The sequence below is a fragment of the Martes martes genome (genome assembly GCF_963455335.1).
Source record: "Martes martes genome assembly, chromosome: 13".
Classification (NCBI taxonomy): domain Eukaryota; kingdom Metazoa; phylum Chordata; class Mammalia; order Carnivora; family Mustelidae; genus Martes; species Martes martes.
The window spans coordinates 69,364,636-69,378,052 of record NC_137901.1 but is presented as its reverse complement, the minus strand read 5'-3'; the positions used below and the strand labels follow the sequence as shown (position 1 = coordinate 69,378,052).

General features: G+C 40.0%; 1 protein-coding gene across 4 annotated transcripts in view; it reads right to left on the bottom strand.

Moving 5' to 3' along the window:
* MORC2 (MORC family CW-type zinc finger 2) overlaps positions 1–12,305 on the bottom strand; it is a 42,375-nt gene extending 30,070 nt beyond the window's left edge. For 3 of the 4 annotated variants that reach the window (XM_080821119.1, XM_080821116.1, XM_080821117.1), the window contains exons 1-3: positions 11,066–12,305; positions 4,075–4,128; positions 2,195–2,229 (exon numbers count right to left, since the gene is read on the bottom strand). In XM_080821119.1, the coding sequence (XP_080677245.1) occupies positions 2,195–2,229; positions 4,075–4,128; positions 11,066–11,133 (157 nt within the window). In that variant the 5' untranslated portion in view covers positions 11,134–12,305. The remainder of the gene's footprint in view (positions 1–2,194; positions 2,230–4,074; positions 4,129–11,065) is intronic. The other variant, XM_080821118.1, reaches the window with a different exon arrangement.
* Between the last annotated feature and the right edge of the window lie 1,112 nt (positions 12,306–13,417).

Genomic DNA, 13,417 nt, shown 5'->3' with positions numbered 1-13,417 from the left:
CTGAGGTAGAAGTGTGAAGTTAAGGACATCTCAGCCAGGATTCCTAATCTGGAGGTATTTGGAGTAAATCAAGTCTTTTTCTAAAATGCTGTAGTGCTTAGTACTTCTATCACACCATTTAATCCTTAACTGCTTTGACAGTTCCCGCAAGATCAAGTTATTGTTCTCTAATCACCTGTAGAGTGCTAACTGTCTCTCCAATTAAAGACTTAAATTCTCCAATGAGAACTTAAAAAAGACCCCATCACATCCTCTCTGGACTCTTCCCTAAGCACAACAGGAGTAAGAACACTGAGCACAGAATAAATGTACAGTTGGTCTTTTTCATTTAAATTGAAATCCAATAGTTCTGTTGTATTCTGAGTGTGAAGGATTAAATTTTCTTAGTGAAATTCACCCACCAAAGGTGGGAGGAGGGGGCGGGGGTGATCTGCTGCTTTCGAGTAAACTCAGCTATGATTTGTCCTTTCAACGTCACTTGGGAGTAGAGGCCCATTCTCTGCTTTACCATCTGTACAAGGATTAAAACATTTCTTTCAGAGGTAACTGTAATTGCTCCTCATTAAAGTACACTTGAGATGTAAGATACATACTGTGACTTGGGAATGGTGCCTCCATTTGGTCTTAGGGTTTAAGTAACCATCTTTAACACTCTTCTGCTGTGCCTCTGGATGTATCCCTAACACCTGATACTTACTTTGTTCCTTTCTTTCCTGTTCCTGTTCCTTTCTACTAAAAATAAAACAAGTCTTATTTTCACCACTTTGGCATAGCCTTTTGAGCAAAAGGCTTTCATAATAAGCAATATAGCTGATTTTTAGCTGTTCTGAATTATCTTCTTTGCTCCCAAGTATATCAGGCATGAGAAATTCATCGTATCTGGGAAGATTCTTCATAAAATTATGTAACATTGGAGGTTCTGAAAATTGTCTCTTGTTTGCTTGTTCCCATTCATGAATGAGTCCACAAAGATGGGTTATTTAACAACTGTATATTCCCACAGAAACACTTCACCTTTCTCAGAAGCTAGTCAATGTTATTTAAGACTTTAGAAAAATTTGTCAGAGACCTATATTATGCTAGCCAAATAGGATTTAAAAGCCATCTTCCTCTATTTTGCTTCCAAATTTCTAGCAATTCAAATGATCAAAAACATGCTGGTACAAACAATGAACAGGCAGAGACCAAACTAAAAACAATAATTTAAAATTTTAAAAAGCCAATGATAATGACTAAGAATTTACAACAGAGCCAATTAAATAAGCAAAACAGGAGACACCATTAATATCTTTAAATTCTAGGGTGCCTGGTACACTCGGTTGGCTGAGCATGACTCTGGCTTACATCATGATCTCAGGGTTCTGGAATCAAGCCCTGCGTCAGGCTCCCTGCTCAATGGAGAGTCTGCTTGTCCCTCTCTCTCTGTCTCTCCCCCCACCCCATGCTCTCTCTCTCTCTCTCAAATAAATGAAATCTTTACAAAAACAAAAAACTTTAAATTCTAAGCAAAGCAGGTCTCCTTCCTACCTGACACCTCTGCCTGAGAACATCTCCTCAGCAAACCCCAGTGCCAACCCACTTGATCCATTGTTTTATGCAACTGATACCAGCAACTCTCCAAGTCTTCACTGAGGTTGCAGAGAGAGAAACCGGCCTCCAACAAATCTTTTTGGCTCCAGGTACCAGTAAAATCAACCAATCAGTAATCCAAACCAGTAAAATCACCAGTACTTGGTCACTTCACTCCCCACTACTCTACTCCATCATCTCATAAATCTCTCAGTGGCTATCTAAATAGATCTATAGGGGCGCCTGGGTGGCTCAGTAGGTTAAGAATCTGTCTTCCGCTCAGGTCATGATCCCAGGGTCAGATGAAGCACCCAGTCAGGCTCCCTGCTCAGCGGACAGCCTGCTTCTCCCTCTCCTCCCTATTCATGCTCCCTCTCGCTATCTCTCTATTAAATAAAATATTTAATAAATAGATAATCTATAGATCTGGGAACCACATGTTAGTTTCCTTACACCAATATTCTTGGTTTCTATCACACGCCTGACTACAGCTGCCCTATTTCTACCCTATGATCTGGAGTAATTGTGCCATCTCCCCAGGCTCTTAGACGTTTCTTCTTAGGCACAGCAATAAATGCATTCAAAGGAACTGAACATCAGAAGAAAGGACTGACGTCCAACTTACCTGCATAAATATCTATTCTGGTGGCATCAGCATCTCTGCAAAATTAAAAGAAATGAATATATGAAAACATGAAATATCAACCATCAAAATACATAGTATTTTAAGTGGGATGCATAATATTTTGAATCCATTTTTAGGAAGTCACACAAATTCTGTATCCATTAAAGTACACTTTCACACTTGGCAACATTACTTCCCTTATGTCTGTGAAACAGTTCTGAAACTCTAAATTATTTAAAATAACCACATGACACATAAGGCCTGTATACATCTTTTAAATACAGATTTCGCAGTAAAAATATCTAGAGGATGAAAGAACATTTGCCTTTACACACTAAAAAATGATTCACAACTATGTTTCTTTCACTAATTTGATAGCCATCATAAAAAATGTTCCAGTAACTTGTCCATTTTTCTTATGTACAAGATACTGAGGAGAAAGAAAAACATCATCTGCCACAAAGCCTATGAAAAATCAGGTTTCATAATATATACATTACAGTTAACAGACTAACTGACAAGCCTATAATCTTATCCCCCCTAATCTAGAAAGGAAGTTAGGGCACTCCATTAAACCAGCCATCAGCTGAAATACAAGTTCAGTCATAAATAAAGGCTTGAAACTAATCTAGTCCAATTCTGCCAACTGCAGGCAAGGAGAATGAGGCACAGAGAATTTCCTAAGTTTTAAATGCAAAAAATCCACTCAAGTCCATACAGTTCTACATGTACTTATTCCCAAACACACAAAAACAGTTTCAAATATGAGACAGATGGGCAACATGTGTGCATGACCAGGAAACACATACTCCCAGAAATCTCCAGTTCACCATATGATATACAAAAAGGCAGTCTACCACAGCACACCATGGTCTCACTAACAAGTGGCAAGTTCAAATATAGTTCCATTAAGCTACACCATTTTTAAATTGAATACAAAAATTAGGAGTCAATCAGGATTGAAAGAAAACAGGAGTGTTCTGATTAAACAACCTGTTAACAAGCACACTTCCATATAACAATCCCAGTGAATAACAATGAAAGTAATAATGGTCCAGGATTATAGTATAGATATACAGACAGCAAATTATAGGCAAGCTCATTAACTGCGGATCCATTTAGAAAGCACTTCTACCAAAACAAAACAAAACAAAAAAAAACCTTCTCTCAACTCTTACCCTCTTCCTTTATTAGTCATCAACACTTGGTCAATAAGCAATGTGTCTGAATTTTATGTTTGCATTCAGAAACAACTCTGAGATAATATTTTCGTAATTAACAGAATCTTGATTTGGATGTTGTTATTTGTTTATCTTTGAGCCAACCCAAACTTCTTTCCAGTCCTGTACAGTAACATTTATAGACTTCCATCACTAAGAACTCAGTATAACACAGTGCTTAAGAATTTCTTCCAAGGACAGCTGCTAACAAGACACTTCAATCACTTGGAAGTCATCTGACATTAAAATACACATTTTGAGAACATACCTAACTCTGGCATAATTTTAAAGACTTTAGATGGTGTACTGTTCTGAGAGCACAAATTAAATTAGATCTTGTCTGTCCCATTAACTTGATTCCTAGGTTTCTATCTTAACTCCCTGCATTTCACTACAATTATTGTGCTCTAATACACAAAGGAAGATAACTTTGGATGTCATAAGTTCATTATTTTTAGGAAAAGCAATGAATGAATGAAAATCAACCAAGTAAATAAGTATCAACTAATGTGCTATTAAAAAAACTTCAGGGGTAAGAGACCTCTTAGGAGTGAATTACAGCTGCTTACAGAATTGTCTTCCTCCCACATCTTCAGAAGCAAAGGTCAAAATGACCCAAGAAGTTTTCAAGCACAGACTGTACGCCTAAAGACTACATACCTTGCATTATCAACCAGTTCAGCAAGAGCACCAAACAAGAATTCATGAGTAGTTCTGAAATGATAAATACTAAGAATCAGCAAAAGAATTACATAATTGAACTATGACACCTAATAAGTCAAGGTTATAAAATACTAGTTTTTAGGGAAAAAAATCTAAAATTCCCATTCGTGCTATCAATTTATACTACTGAAATTTAAACTTCTCCCAAATTTGAGCCTTTTAAGAGCCTGCTAAACCCCTTCAAATGTTAATCAAGTTCTGTTATCTACTCATGTTTATTCTGTTAAGAAACCAACTATGAAGCGTTAAGATTCCTGTACATACTATTGATTTAAAGGCAGTTTTTTTCACCACTCATGTTGTGCCTAGAAAAATGTCAGTGTTTTATTTTTCATTGCCTTAACCAGCTATCAGTTTCTGCCTATCTCTAAGCATGCTCAATGGACAACTTGCTAACATTTTGCTTTACCAATACTTGCATATTATCTATTGGTGAAAGAAGAAAACCCATTTGCTTCTGTGCAGTTTGTAAACAAAATATTCCAAATGAAAGTGAGGAGAAAGGAGAGAATAATCTATTTCCTGACATTTCAACTCTAGCTAAGAACAACCCTCACCACGTTAAAGAAAGGAATCGAAGACCCTCTTGCACAATTCCTCTTATAAGGACAGCTTGGTGTGTTCTTCCTAGGGTCCCTGATAGCCCTTTTAAGAAGATAACCTCTCTGAAGTGGAGCTGCAACGTGGGGGGTTTGGGGGGTAGGGAAAGAATAAATGAAACAAGATGGGATCAGGAGGGAGACAAACCATCAGAGACCCTTAATCTCACAAAACAAACTGAGGGTTGCTGGGGGGAAGGGGGTCAGGAGAGGGTGATGGGGTTATGGACATTGGGGAGGGTATGTGCTATGGTGAGTGCTGTGAAGTGTGTAAACCTGGCGATTCACAGACCTGTACCCCTGGGGCTAAAAATATATTATATGTTTATTAAAAAATAAAACAATAAAAAAAAATAAAAGAAGAAGATAACCTCTCTTCCAGGAGGCTGCTCAAAGTTGGGTTAGGTAAATACACAATTACCATGTTATTCAGAACTCAATAAATATGGTATTTATGCATAAGATGAATCCTTAAATTCTTTCTCCATTTACATTCTCCTTAATTTGTGCTGTTTCCTAGAATAGTCCTCTTTCAATATAAAAGTTAGGATGTGTCCACCTAGAAACTTGACTTTTGGTAAAAATTAAAATAAAATCATTAACCTAAATAATACACTGCCATCATCAATTTTTTAAAAAATAAATTATTCCTGCTGACTTTTTTATACCATTTCAGCCAACAGACAAAGTGAAAATTTCTGATAATTTAGCATGAAATATACCAAAATTAAATAACCAGTGTCTAGGAACTCTGATCATTTACTACAGCATGTAAAACAAAAAACAAATTGTAAAGTATCTGCTTGTAAAACAAACACCCAAAACTGAACTGTCCAAGAATCCTAGTTTCCCCTCCTCAAGTTAACCTACAAATTTTTATAATAGCAAAATTTGAATTAAAAACTACTAGTTCCAAAAAAAAAAAAAAAAAGCAGTTCTTGGAATTTTAGGAAGAACTTTTTCCCATGAGATCAGTGAATATATCTGTGGCTAATCCAAAGGTGGCACCAACAAATATGTCTTAGCAAAAAATAGAAACTTATCTCCAATTCACCTAGAAAACAGAGCTCAAATTCTTCTGACCAAATCCAATCCTTAACTATTTTACAAGAAAAGAAAAATAATTTCTAAGAGAAAAACCTACTTAAAAATTATCTTTAATTTTAAAATTTAAGCCTCTGTAATCATCTTAAAATCTTCAAATTACCAATGGAAGAAACAAAGTATTCTGTAGATTACTAAAGAAATAGGGAGAAATGTCAGAAAATTAAGGTGATTTGTAAAGATAATATATAAGTTAAAAGCAAATCTAACATTTGTTCTCAAGCTTTAAACCATTTTCCTGTCTTAGAAATGGCTTAGAAACTTAGAGTTAGTTAGTTTTCTATACTCTAAATGTTTTTAAGGATAGCTAGATACAGATATAAAATAAATTCTACTGTAAATTTCTCATTATGAGAACGTGTACTTTAACCATAGTCAAGGATATTCAGAAATATAGCTCCTATAACAACAACAAAAAGAATACAACCATAGTAAGAATGGGACTACAACTTGTATTCAGGAATCTTTGGAATAAATATGTTTAAGAATGAAGTACTGGGGGCACTTGGGTGGCTCAGTGGGTTAAGCCTCTGCCTTCGGCTCAGGTCATGATCTCAGGGTCCTGGGATCCAGCCTCGCATCGGGCTCTCTGCTCAGCAGGGAGCCTGCTTCCCTCTCTCTGTCTACCTGCCTCTCTGCGTACTTGTAATCTCTCTCTCTGTCAAATAAATAAAAAGAAAAAAGAAAAAAGAATGAAGCACTGCCCTTGGTAGTGAAAATAGTGAATATAAATAATCTTCAAAACTAATTCTGATACCCTCTGCCATCAGGGCAAAGAAAAAATGAAAGCAACTGCTTCTCAGCAATACATATTTCTGACTGCTTCAAATGAAAATGAGAGACATTTAGAATTCAGTAAGATCTCAAAACAGCAAGCACAAAGTATCTCTGGCTAAGTTTTCACTGCTTTCTATACAATGTTTAGAAATGCGCCTTGTAAATTAAGAAGGTAAAGAAAACATTCCAAATGATCTTCGCTGTTCCACAGAGTGTCAATGCTGTTCCACACATACATATTTCAGATACCTTAACAGGTATCGCTAAAATGTGGCTGGGGGGGGGGGGGGCGCCTGGGTGGCTCAGTGGGTTAAGCCTCTTCCTTCGGCTCAGGTCGTGATCTCAGGGTCCTGGGATCAGCCCCACATCAGGCCGTCTGCTCAGCAGGGAGCCTGCTTCCCTCTTTCTCTGCGCCTGCCTCTCTGCCTACTTGTGATTTCTCTGTCAAATAAATAAAAACAAAATCTTTAAAAAAAAATAAAATGTAGCTAAGGGATACTTTTGTGATATGTACCGACACATCATAAAAGGGGTCTTTGTGACAACTGTTGGGAAGGTCAGAGGCAACACCCATTACCTTCTCTACACCTTCAACTGATTGATGGGTCCTACTAACAAACTCTAACATCAGAGTTCTAAACATTTCTTAAAAATCTTAAGAACCAAAAACATACTGACATAATCTCTCCCCCTTTTTTTCAAATAACATTCAGAGAGACACATTCATTGCTTGCTAGCGTTTGAAACATGTATTTGAATAAATATCAAAGAATTATTTTCACAGATGTAAAGATTCTTTGCATGTTACCCAAGAAAGGTCAACCATCCTGAAAAAGACAAGAATTTTTAGCAAACCCTCACTTTCCATTGACTTTTATACCATTTGTGCGATGATCAAAATAGTTTTGCAGCTCAGCATTTCCAGTGACAAATTGACGGGTAAATCTACTCATTACGTAAGGAAAACAGTGTCCCTATTTATATTCAACCTGAATTTAAACCAATAGGTTATCCACAAGTCCATATACAGTGATAGCTTCTGCTGTGTTCTTGGAGATGTTGACAACAGTTAATTGCCTTAATTGCTAGAAAATAAAGCTGAGAAACTAGAGTAACCATTTTACATTAAAATGGCTTTAATATATTTAGAGTGTGAACCTACATTTCAACTAAATCCCCAAAAATATGAAGTCTCTAGAGGTGACAGTTTCCTCTATATTCACTATATATATAGATAAAAAAAACCACAACTATCATATTGCCAAGATAACTTATTAAATGTGCTAATAGGAACAGACACAAAGAGCAGGAATCTTAAGCATTCTTTCTATCAGACCACTTAGGAGTACTGCAGTGATGTAAGATACACACCTTATTAAAAAGGAACATCACTACTACCACTATATCTGGAATCTAGCACCTAGATTGCACAGAAAGTTTTTCGTAGTACCCATCACTAAACCTACCTACCTAGTACCTATCACTAAAACCTACCACTAAAGAGCAGCTAACAGCATAAAACTGCTTTTATTTAAAAACCGTAACTTACCATTTCATACTAGCAACAACCTGTATTTTTAAAAAGTAGCCTAAACTTTCATGTTATCATGAGAATTTCCCAGGCCTGCTTTAAATCTTAATGCTGATGTAACCAAAATAACCATCAACAGTTACCCTAAACATCATAGAAAAAAACTAAAAAAAAACCCAAAAACCTCTCAAGACAGATGTTTACTGTCTCCAACAAATGCTCCAGAATTTAATAAGAATGTATCTGCCTAATGACTACCACCAAAGAGCAAGCTACTACACTGATGGACTTCTGGTTTATATAAATTATTATACACTGAATAAACAATAAACAATAATCACCATCTATTCAATGTTTTTATCGTGTACCATGCATGAGCTAAGTACTTAATATAAACATTATACATAATCCTCAAACTGCCTGATTAGACCCCTTTTATAGATGAAGAAACTAAGGATCAGGGAAATCAACCTGCCCAAAGACTCAGCGAGGAAGCAGGCAAATCTAAGCTTGGCCGGCTCCCAAGCCCATGCATGCTCCCCGCATTGTACCACATTGACTTCTATTCTTCTAGCCTACCTGGGTTCAGCCTGCAAGTCCAAATTACATGGATGGTAAGCAAAGGGCCATACCTTTCATAATTCACAATATGGCAATATCGTAGATGTCAGACATGCTATTATGGTCTTATGTTTTAAAAATTAGAACAAAGGAGACGGTACTGTAACACAAATCTTCCCATTTCTAAAGGTAACACTGCATCACTTAACATAGAGAAGATCCACCCACCATCGCTAGGAGTAACAACTCACATCTTATGAAAATTTAAAAACATGTTTCCTCTAGAAGTGAACTTCCAGTCATGCCACCATGATAAATAATCTTGAAATTGGCTATAAACTAACTTATCATAGTATTCTAGGGTTCATAGTTTCTTCTGGCAGGATGGGACACATTCAAAGTAGACAACTTCAAAGGTCTGATCCAGATTAGAAAATCTAAAGCTTCCAAAATGGTACATCCAACCCTCAAACAGTCATGCAAGCAGGTGGTTCCAATTCAGTATGGTAAATCAAATTCACAGAAAAATCTCCAATTTCACTTTAAAGTGACTCAACTAGAGCTCAGTTCTTTACCTTAGTTGTGTTCACCTATTAATAAGACAGCAAAAGAATATTCCAGAACCTCAAATTAAAGACTTCTGAGATAAATTTAATAGGCTTTTCAAATAAGAAGTAAACCCTTTGCTTTAGAAGGAAAGCAAGCCCTTAAAGGTAAATCTGACTACAGTACTGCCTAATGGTTAAAGACACAAACGCTTATAGCCAAATAAATTTTATTGCCTTAAATCTTGATGCATGAAATGTGCCACTTAGCAGATGTGTAACTTTTGGCATGTTAACTCAATCTCATCCTGTTTCCTCAAACACAAAATAGGAATACTCCTTACTCCAACAAGGTTACTATAAAGAGTACACATGTTTAAGGTGGCAAGAAGCAATTAACTGTTGTAACTATTATTTTATTATTAAATAGAGTCTTTGGGGGAAGCTAGAACCCACCCAATTTCGCAAGTCCCGTTCATGGTCTTCCAAGGTTATCATATACTCTGTCATTCCAAATTTGGCCTCTCATTCCACAATTCCGAACTGAAGTAACCATTTATCAAACACAATCATCTAAGCGGTCTCCAAATGTTTGCTCTTAAACATGGCAGTTCAAATATAAAAAAGGATACTGAAGATTTTACCCAAGACTGTTATCAACTAGCTACGCAAGCCTGATCTACAACCTTATCTAACTGGGTTTCAGATTCATCATCCATAGCATGAGACTTCACTTAAATGGCACCTACAGTAGCTACTCTAAAACGCTGTAGTTCAATAATAACCTTCCTAAACAAACAAAAAAACCAGGCTATCACCATTTGGCAATTCACTTCACTACTCAGAAAAATTTTATTTCCTTGATTGCGAAAAGCAAACAAAAAATTACAGACTCTCATCATAACATATTGTCCTTTCCCATAAAAGGCTTTAACTCATTTCACTATTACTAGATGACTGAAGTCTGTATCCTCAACCCTTGAGGTGGTTCTTCAGATCTCTGGACCATCTATGTAGCTTATCGCTTTTCCAGGTACTAAAACGGTAGAATACTTACCTTCAACTCAAGTGACAAACGAATGTGTTAAAACACTATGTGGTTATGATCCCACTGAATTACTTCCAAGAGAGTGGGCATAAGAATTAACCCTAAAACATTCCAGGTCAACATGGGATAACGATAATCTCTTCATGAACTCAACCATAAACACATGTGTTCTGTGATTTGCACACATTCTGGGGAAAGGCTATTTAAATTTTGAGTTTAAACAAGTTGCCATTTCCTGCTTAGCATATAAAATCTATATGGGATGTAGGTACGAATTTCCCAAGAAGATAAAGCCAACTGTTTGCTGAAAAGAGAAACTAATAATTTCTTCTCACAAGTTGTCATTTAAAGGTCTTCATTTTTTTTTTCTTGTTAGGGAAAAAAAGACTTATTATAACCCAACTGCTTTGGCTGGTGTCACTAAAGAGAAACAGTTGATTCTAGAATAGTCCAACTTCTGGCGATCCAAAGAAGAGTACTGGTTGGATTTCTATCACACCCTTGAGTGAAACAACTCAATATATGGACTTCAAAAATTAAAATTTGCATTTGATCAAATATATTTTGATCCAACAAATGAAGATCTTATTCTTCTGGATTAGCAACAAATATTTCACTGATCTCAGTTCTTCAATACAGAGCTCCAGACTCATCCAGTGATACATCCCCAAAAGTAAAAAAGCAGAGTTTTCTGGGAAAAGGATTTTCGTATTATCAAGGAATGAGTTAGCAGTGACCTCAGTGGCACCTAAAAGATACTTACGAATTTGTATGCAGATATTCAAACGTTAGCTGAGCTCGATTCAGACTGCTGTAATTTGTGAAAGCCATGAGTGCAGTGAGATCTCCAGTCCTTCACCCACTAACTGGGAAATATAAACTTACAATGGAATAGATTTTCCAGGATTCCTTCCAGTAAAGGTTTGGTAAGTCTGTGCTCCTTACTGTTAAACAAGGTTACCTAGTATCTATCCGAAATATATTCAAAGAGATGTCTAAAACTACAACTGATTTCTCCCTTAAGTTTTTATCTTCTCAATTGTGATGTAATATTCTGGAAAAAAAAAAACATAAATCTGTAGTTTTAAAGAGCTTTAGCATTAAGTGGCGATAGTTCAAGGAGTTGAATGTGGTCTTGAAGTAGATGGTATTGGATTTGGGAGGTTTTATTACTGCTCCATCTTCACGTTCTTCAAGCTCTTTTTTTGTTCCTCTAAATTTCCGATCAGAAAATTTACCAATCCGGAAATTCACCAGCTTCTGTCATAAAACTGAGCAGTCACCCATTTCTTCACCACCAATGATCCCAGGGTTCTTAAACAGGCTCCAGGCTGGTGGCCATGAAGTCGATGGAGTGCATATGGCGTTAATTCCAGCTTCACCACCTCCCAACTGAAAGGTCTCCTAAGCGCTGATGACGATTCCTGTTTTCAAAGCCCAGACCCAACCTAGCTTGTACTCCCGTCCCAATCTCCTCAGTGTAATGGGTCAAATTACCTCACACTGACCCACAAAAATGCCTCAGAATTGACCCGCCCAAATCACCTGAAGCGGGCAACGCCCCTCCCCCACTTCCCTCAGACAGAGGCCTCCGTCTCGGCCCTCCAGGGCCTCGCTTCCGAGGCCGCCTCCTCCTCACGGAGAGGAGTTAGTCCCAGCTTTCAAGGCTCGGGTCGAGGGCTGTGTGGGGAGCGCACAACCCGACAGGGCGTTGCCCGGTGCTCAAAGCTGCCTTTGTCCCTCCCCACGGAATTGGAACCCAACAACCGCAGCGCGCTCTTGGAACCATGTGCTGCCTCCGCCTCCGCCGCTGCCGCCGCCGCCGCGAGACCAGCCGCCCACGCGCCGCGCTGGATGAAAGGATGACAGGACTCAGCACCACGGAATTCGGCGTTTAGGGCTGCTCTGCCGCCGCTGCCGCAGCCGCTACAGCCACCTCAGCCACCGCTTTGTCTCCGCTAGTGCACACAACCCGGGCCGCCTCGCGCACTCCCCGACGCCCCAAGCCCCCGAGGCCTCCGCGGCGCATTCGGCCAATCACAGAGCCGCAGCTCCTCCCGCCCCCGCCCTGATGCGACGCCTCCTAATTGGCGGGCAGCCGGCCTCCACGTGACCGGATCTTGCTAGCCGGGCCCGCCCCTGTCACGTGAGGGCGCGCGCCTCTCTTCCTGCTTTCATGACCCTCTCCGCCATTTAAAGAAACAGTACCGGGGGCGGGCCGAGCGACGCAGCCGGGACGGTAGCTGCGGCGCGGACCGGAGGAGCCATCTTGTCTCGTCGCCGGGGAGTCAGGCCCCTAACTCGAAGAAGCCCTGGCGCGCCCTCCCCCCCTCCCCGGTCTGGTAGGGCGAAGGAGCGGGCGCGCGGTCGATCGAGCGATCGGTTGGCGGCTCTTTCTCCTGCTCTGGCATCCAGCTCTTGGGGCGCAGGCCCGGCCGCCGCGGCGCGCGCCCGGTGGCCGTTGGCGCTCGCGCCGCGTCTTTCTTCTCGTACGCAGAACTCGGGCGGCGGCTTATGCGTTTGCGATTCGTCGAGGAGTCGTCCGGGTGGTCGGCGGCGGCGGGCAGCTGCTCCGCCCCGCTCCCGGGGAGGCGGCGGCGGCGGGATTTGGCGCGGCCGGGGAGGCGGGGGTGGCCGGGGCTGGCCTGGAGGCCTGGCGCCACCCTTCGGGGCCTGCAAGGACCCAGTTGGGGGGGCAAGAGGGCGCCGGGGGATGGTTGGTGGTGGGCTTTCTACTTTGCCTTTTCCTCCTTATGCCCCCTTAGTGAGGGGCGGGAGCTCTGGCGGCAGCTCCGGGGTGGGGAGACAAGCCCCGGAGTCGGAAGAGCTGGGTTTGCTTCCGGGCCTAGCCACCAGCTGGCCGAGTGACCTTAGGCAAATCACTCTGTAATTTGTCGGCGCCTCAGTTTCCTCCTCTGCCTATCAATGTTTGTGGGGTTGAAAGCGCTTTGTAAAGTATAAAGCGACAGTTGTACGTAAGGGATGATTATTGTTTGTAATGGGGTTTTTTTGAGTTGTAAGAAAAGTTAGCAATTGCCCAGTTCTTGGATTTTGAACCTGGGAACCTTGGATTGAAGTTGAAGATACCCCAAACTCCCCGAAATTGTGTGCAGAA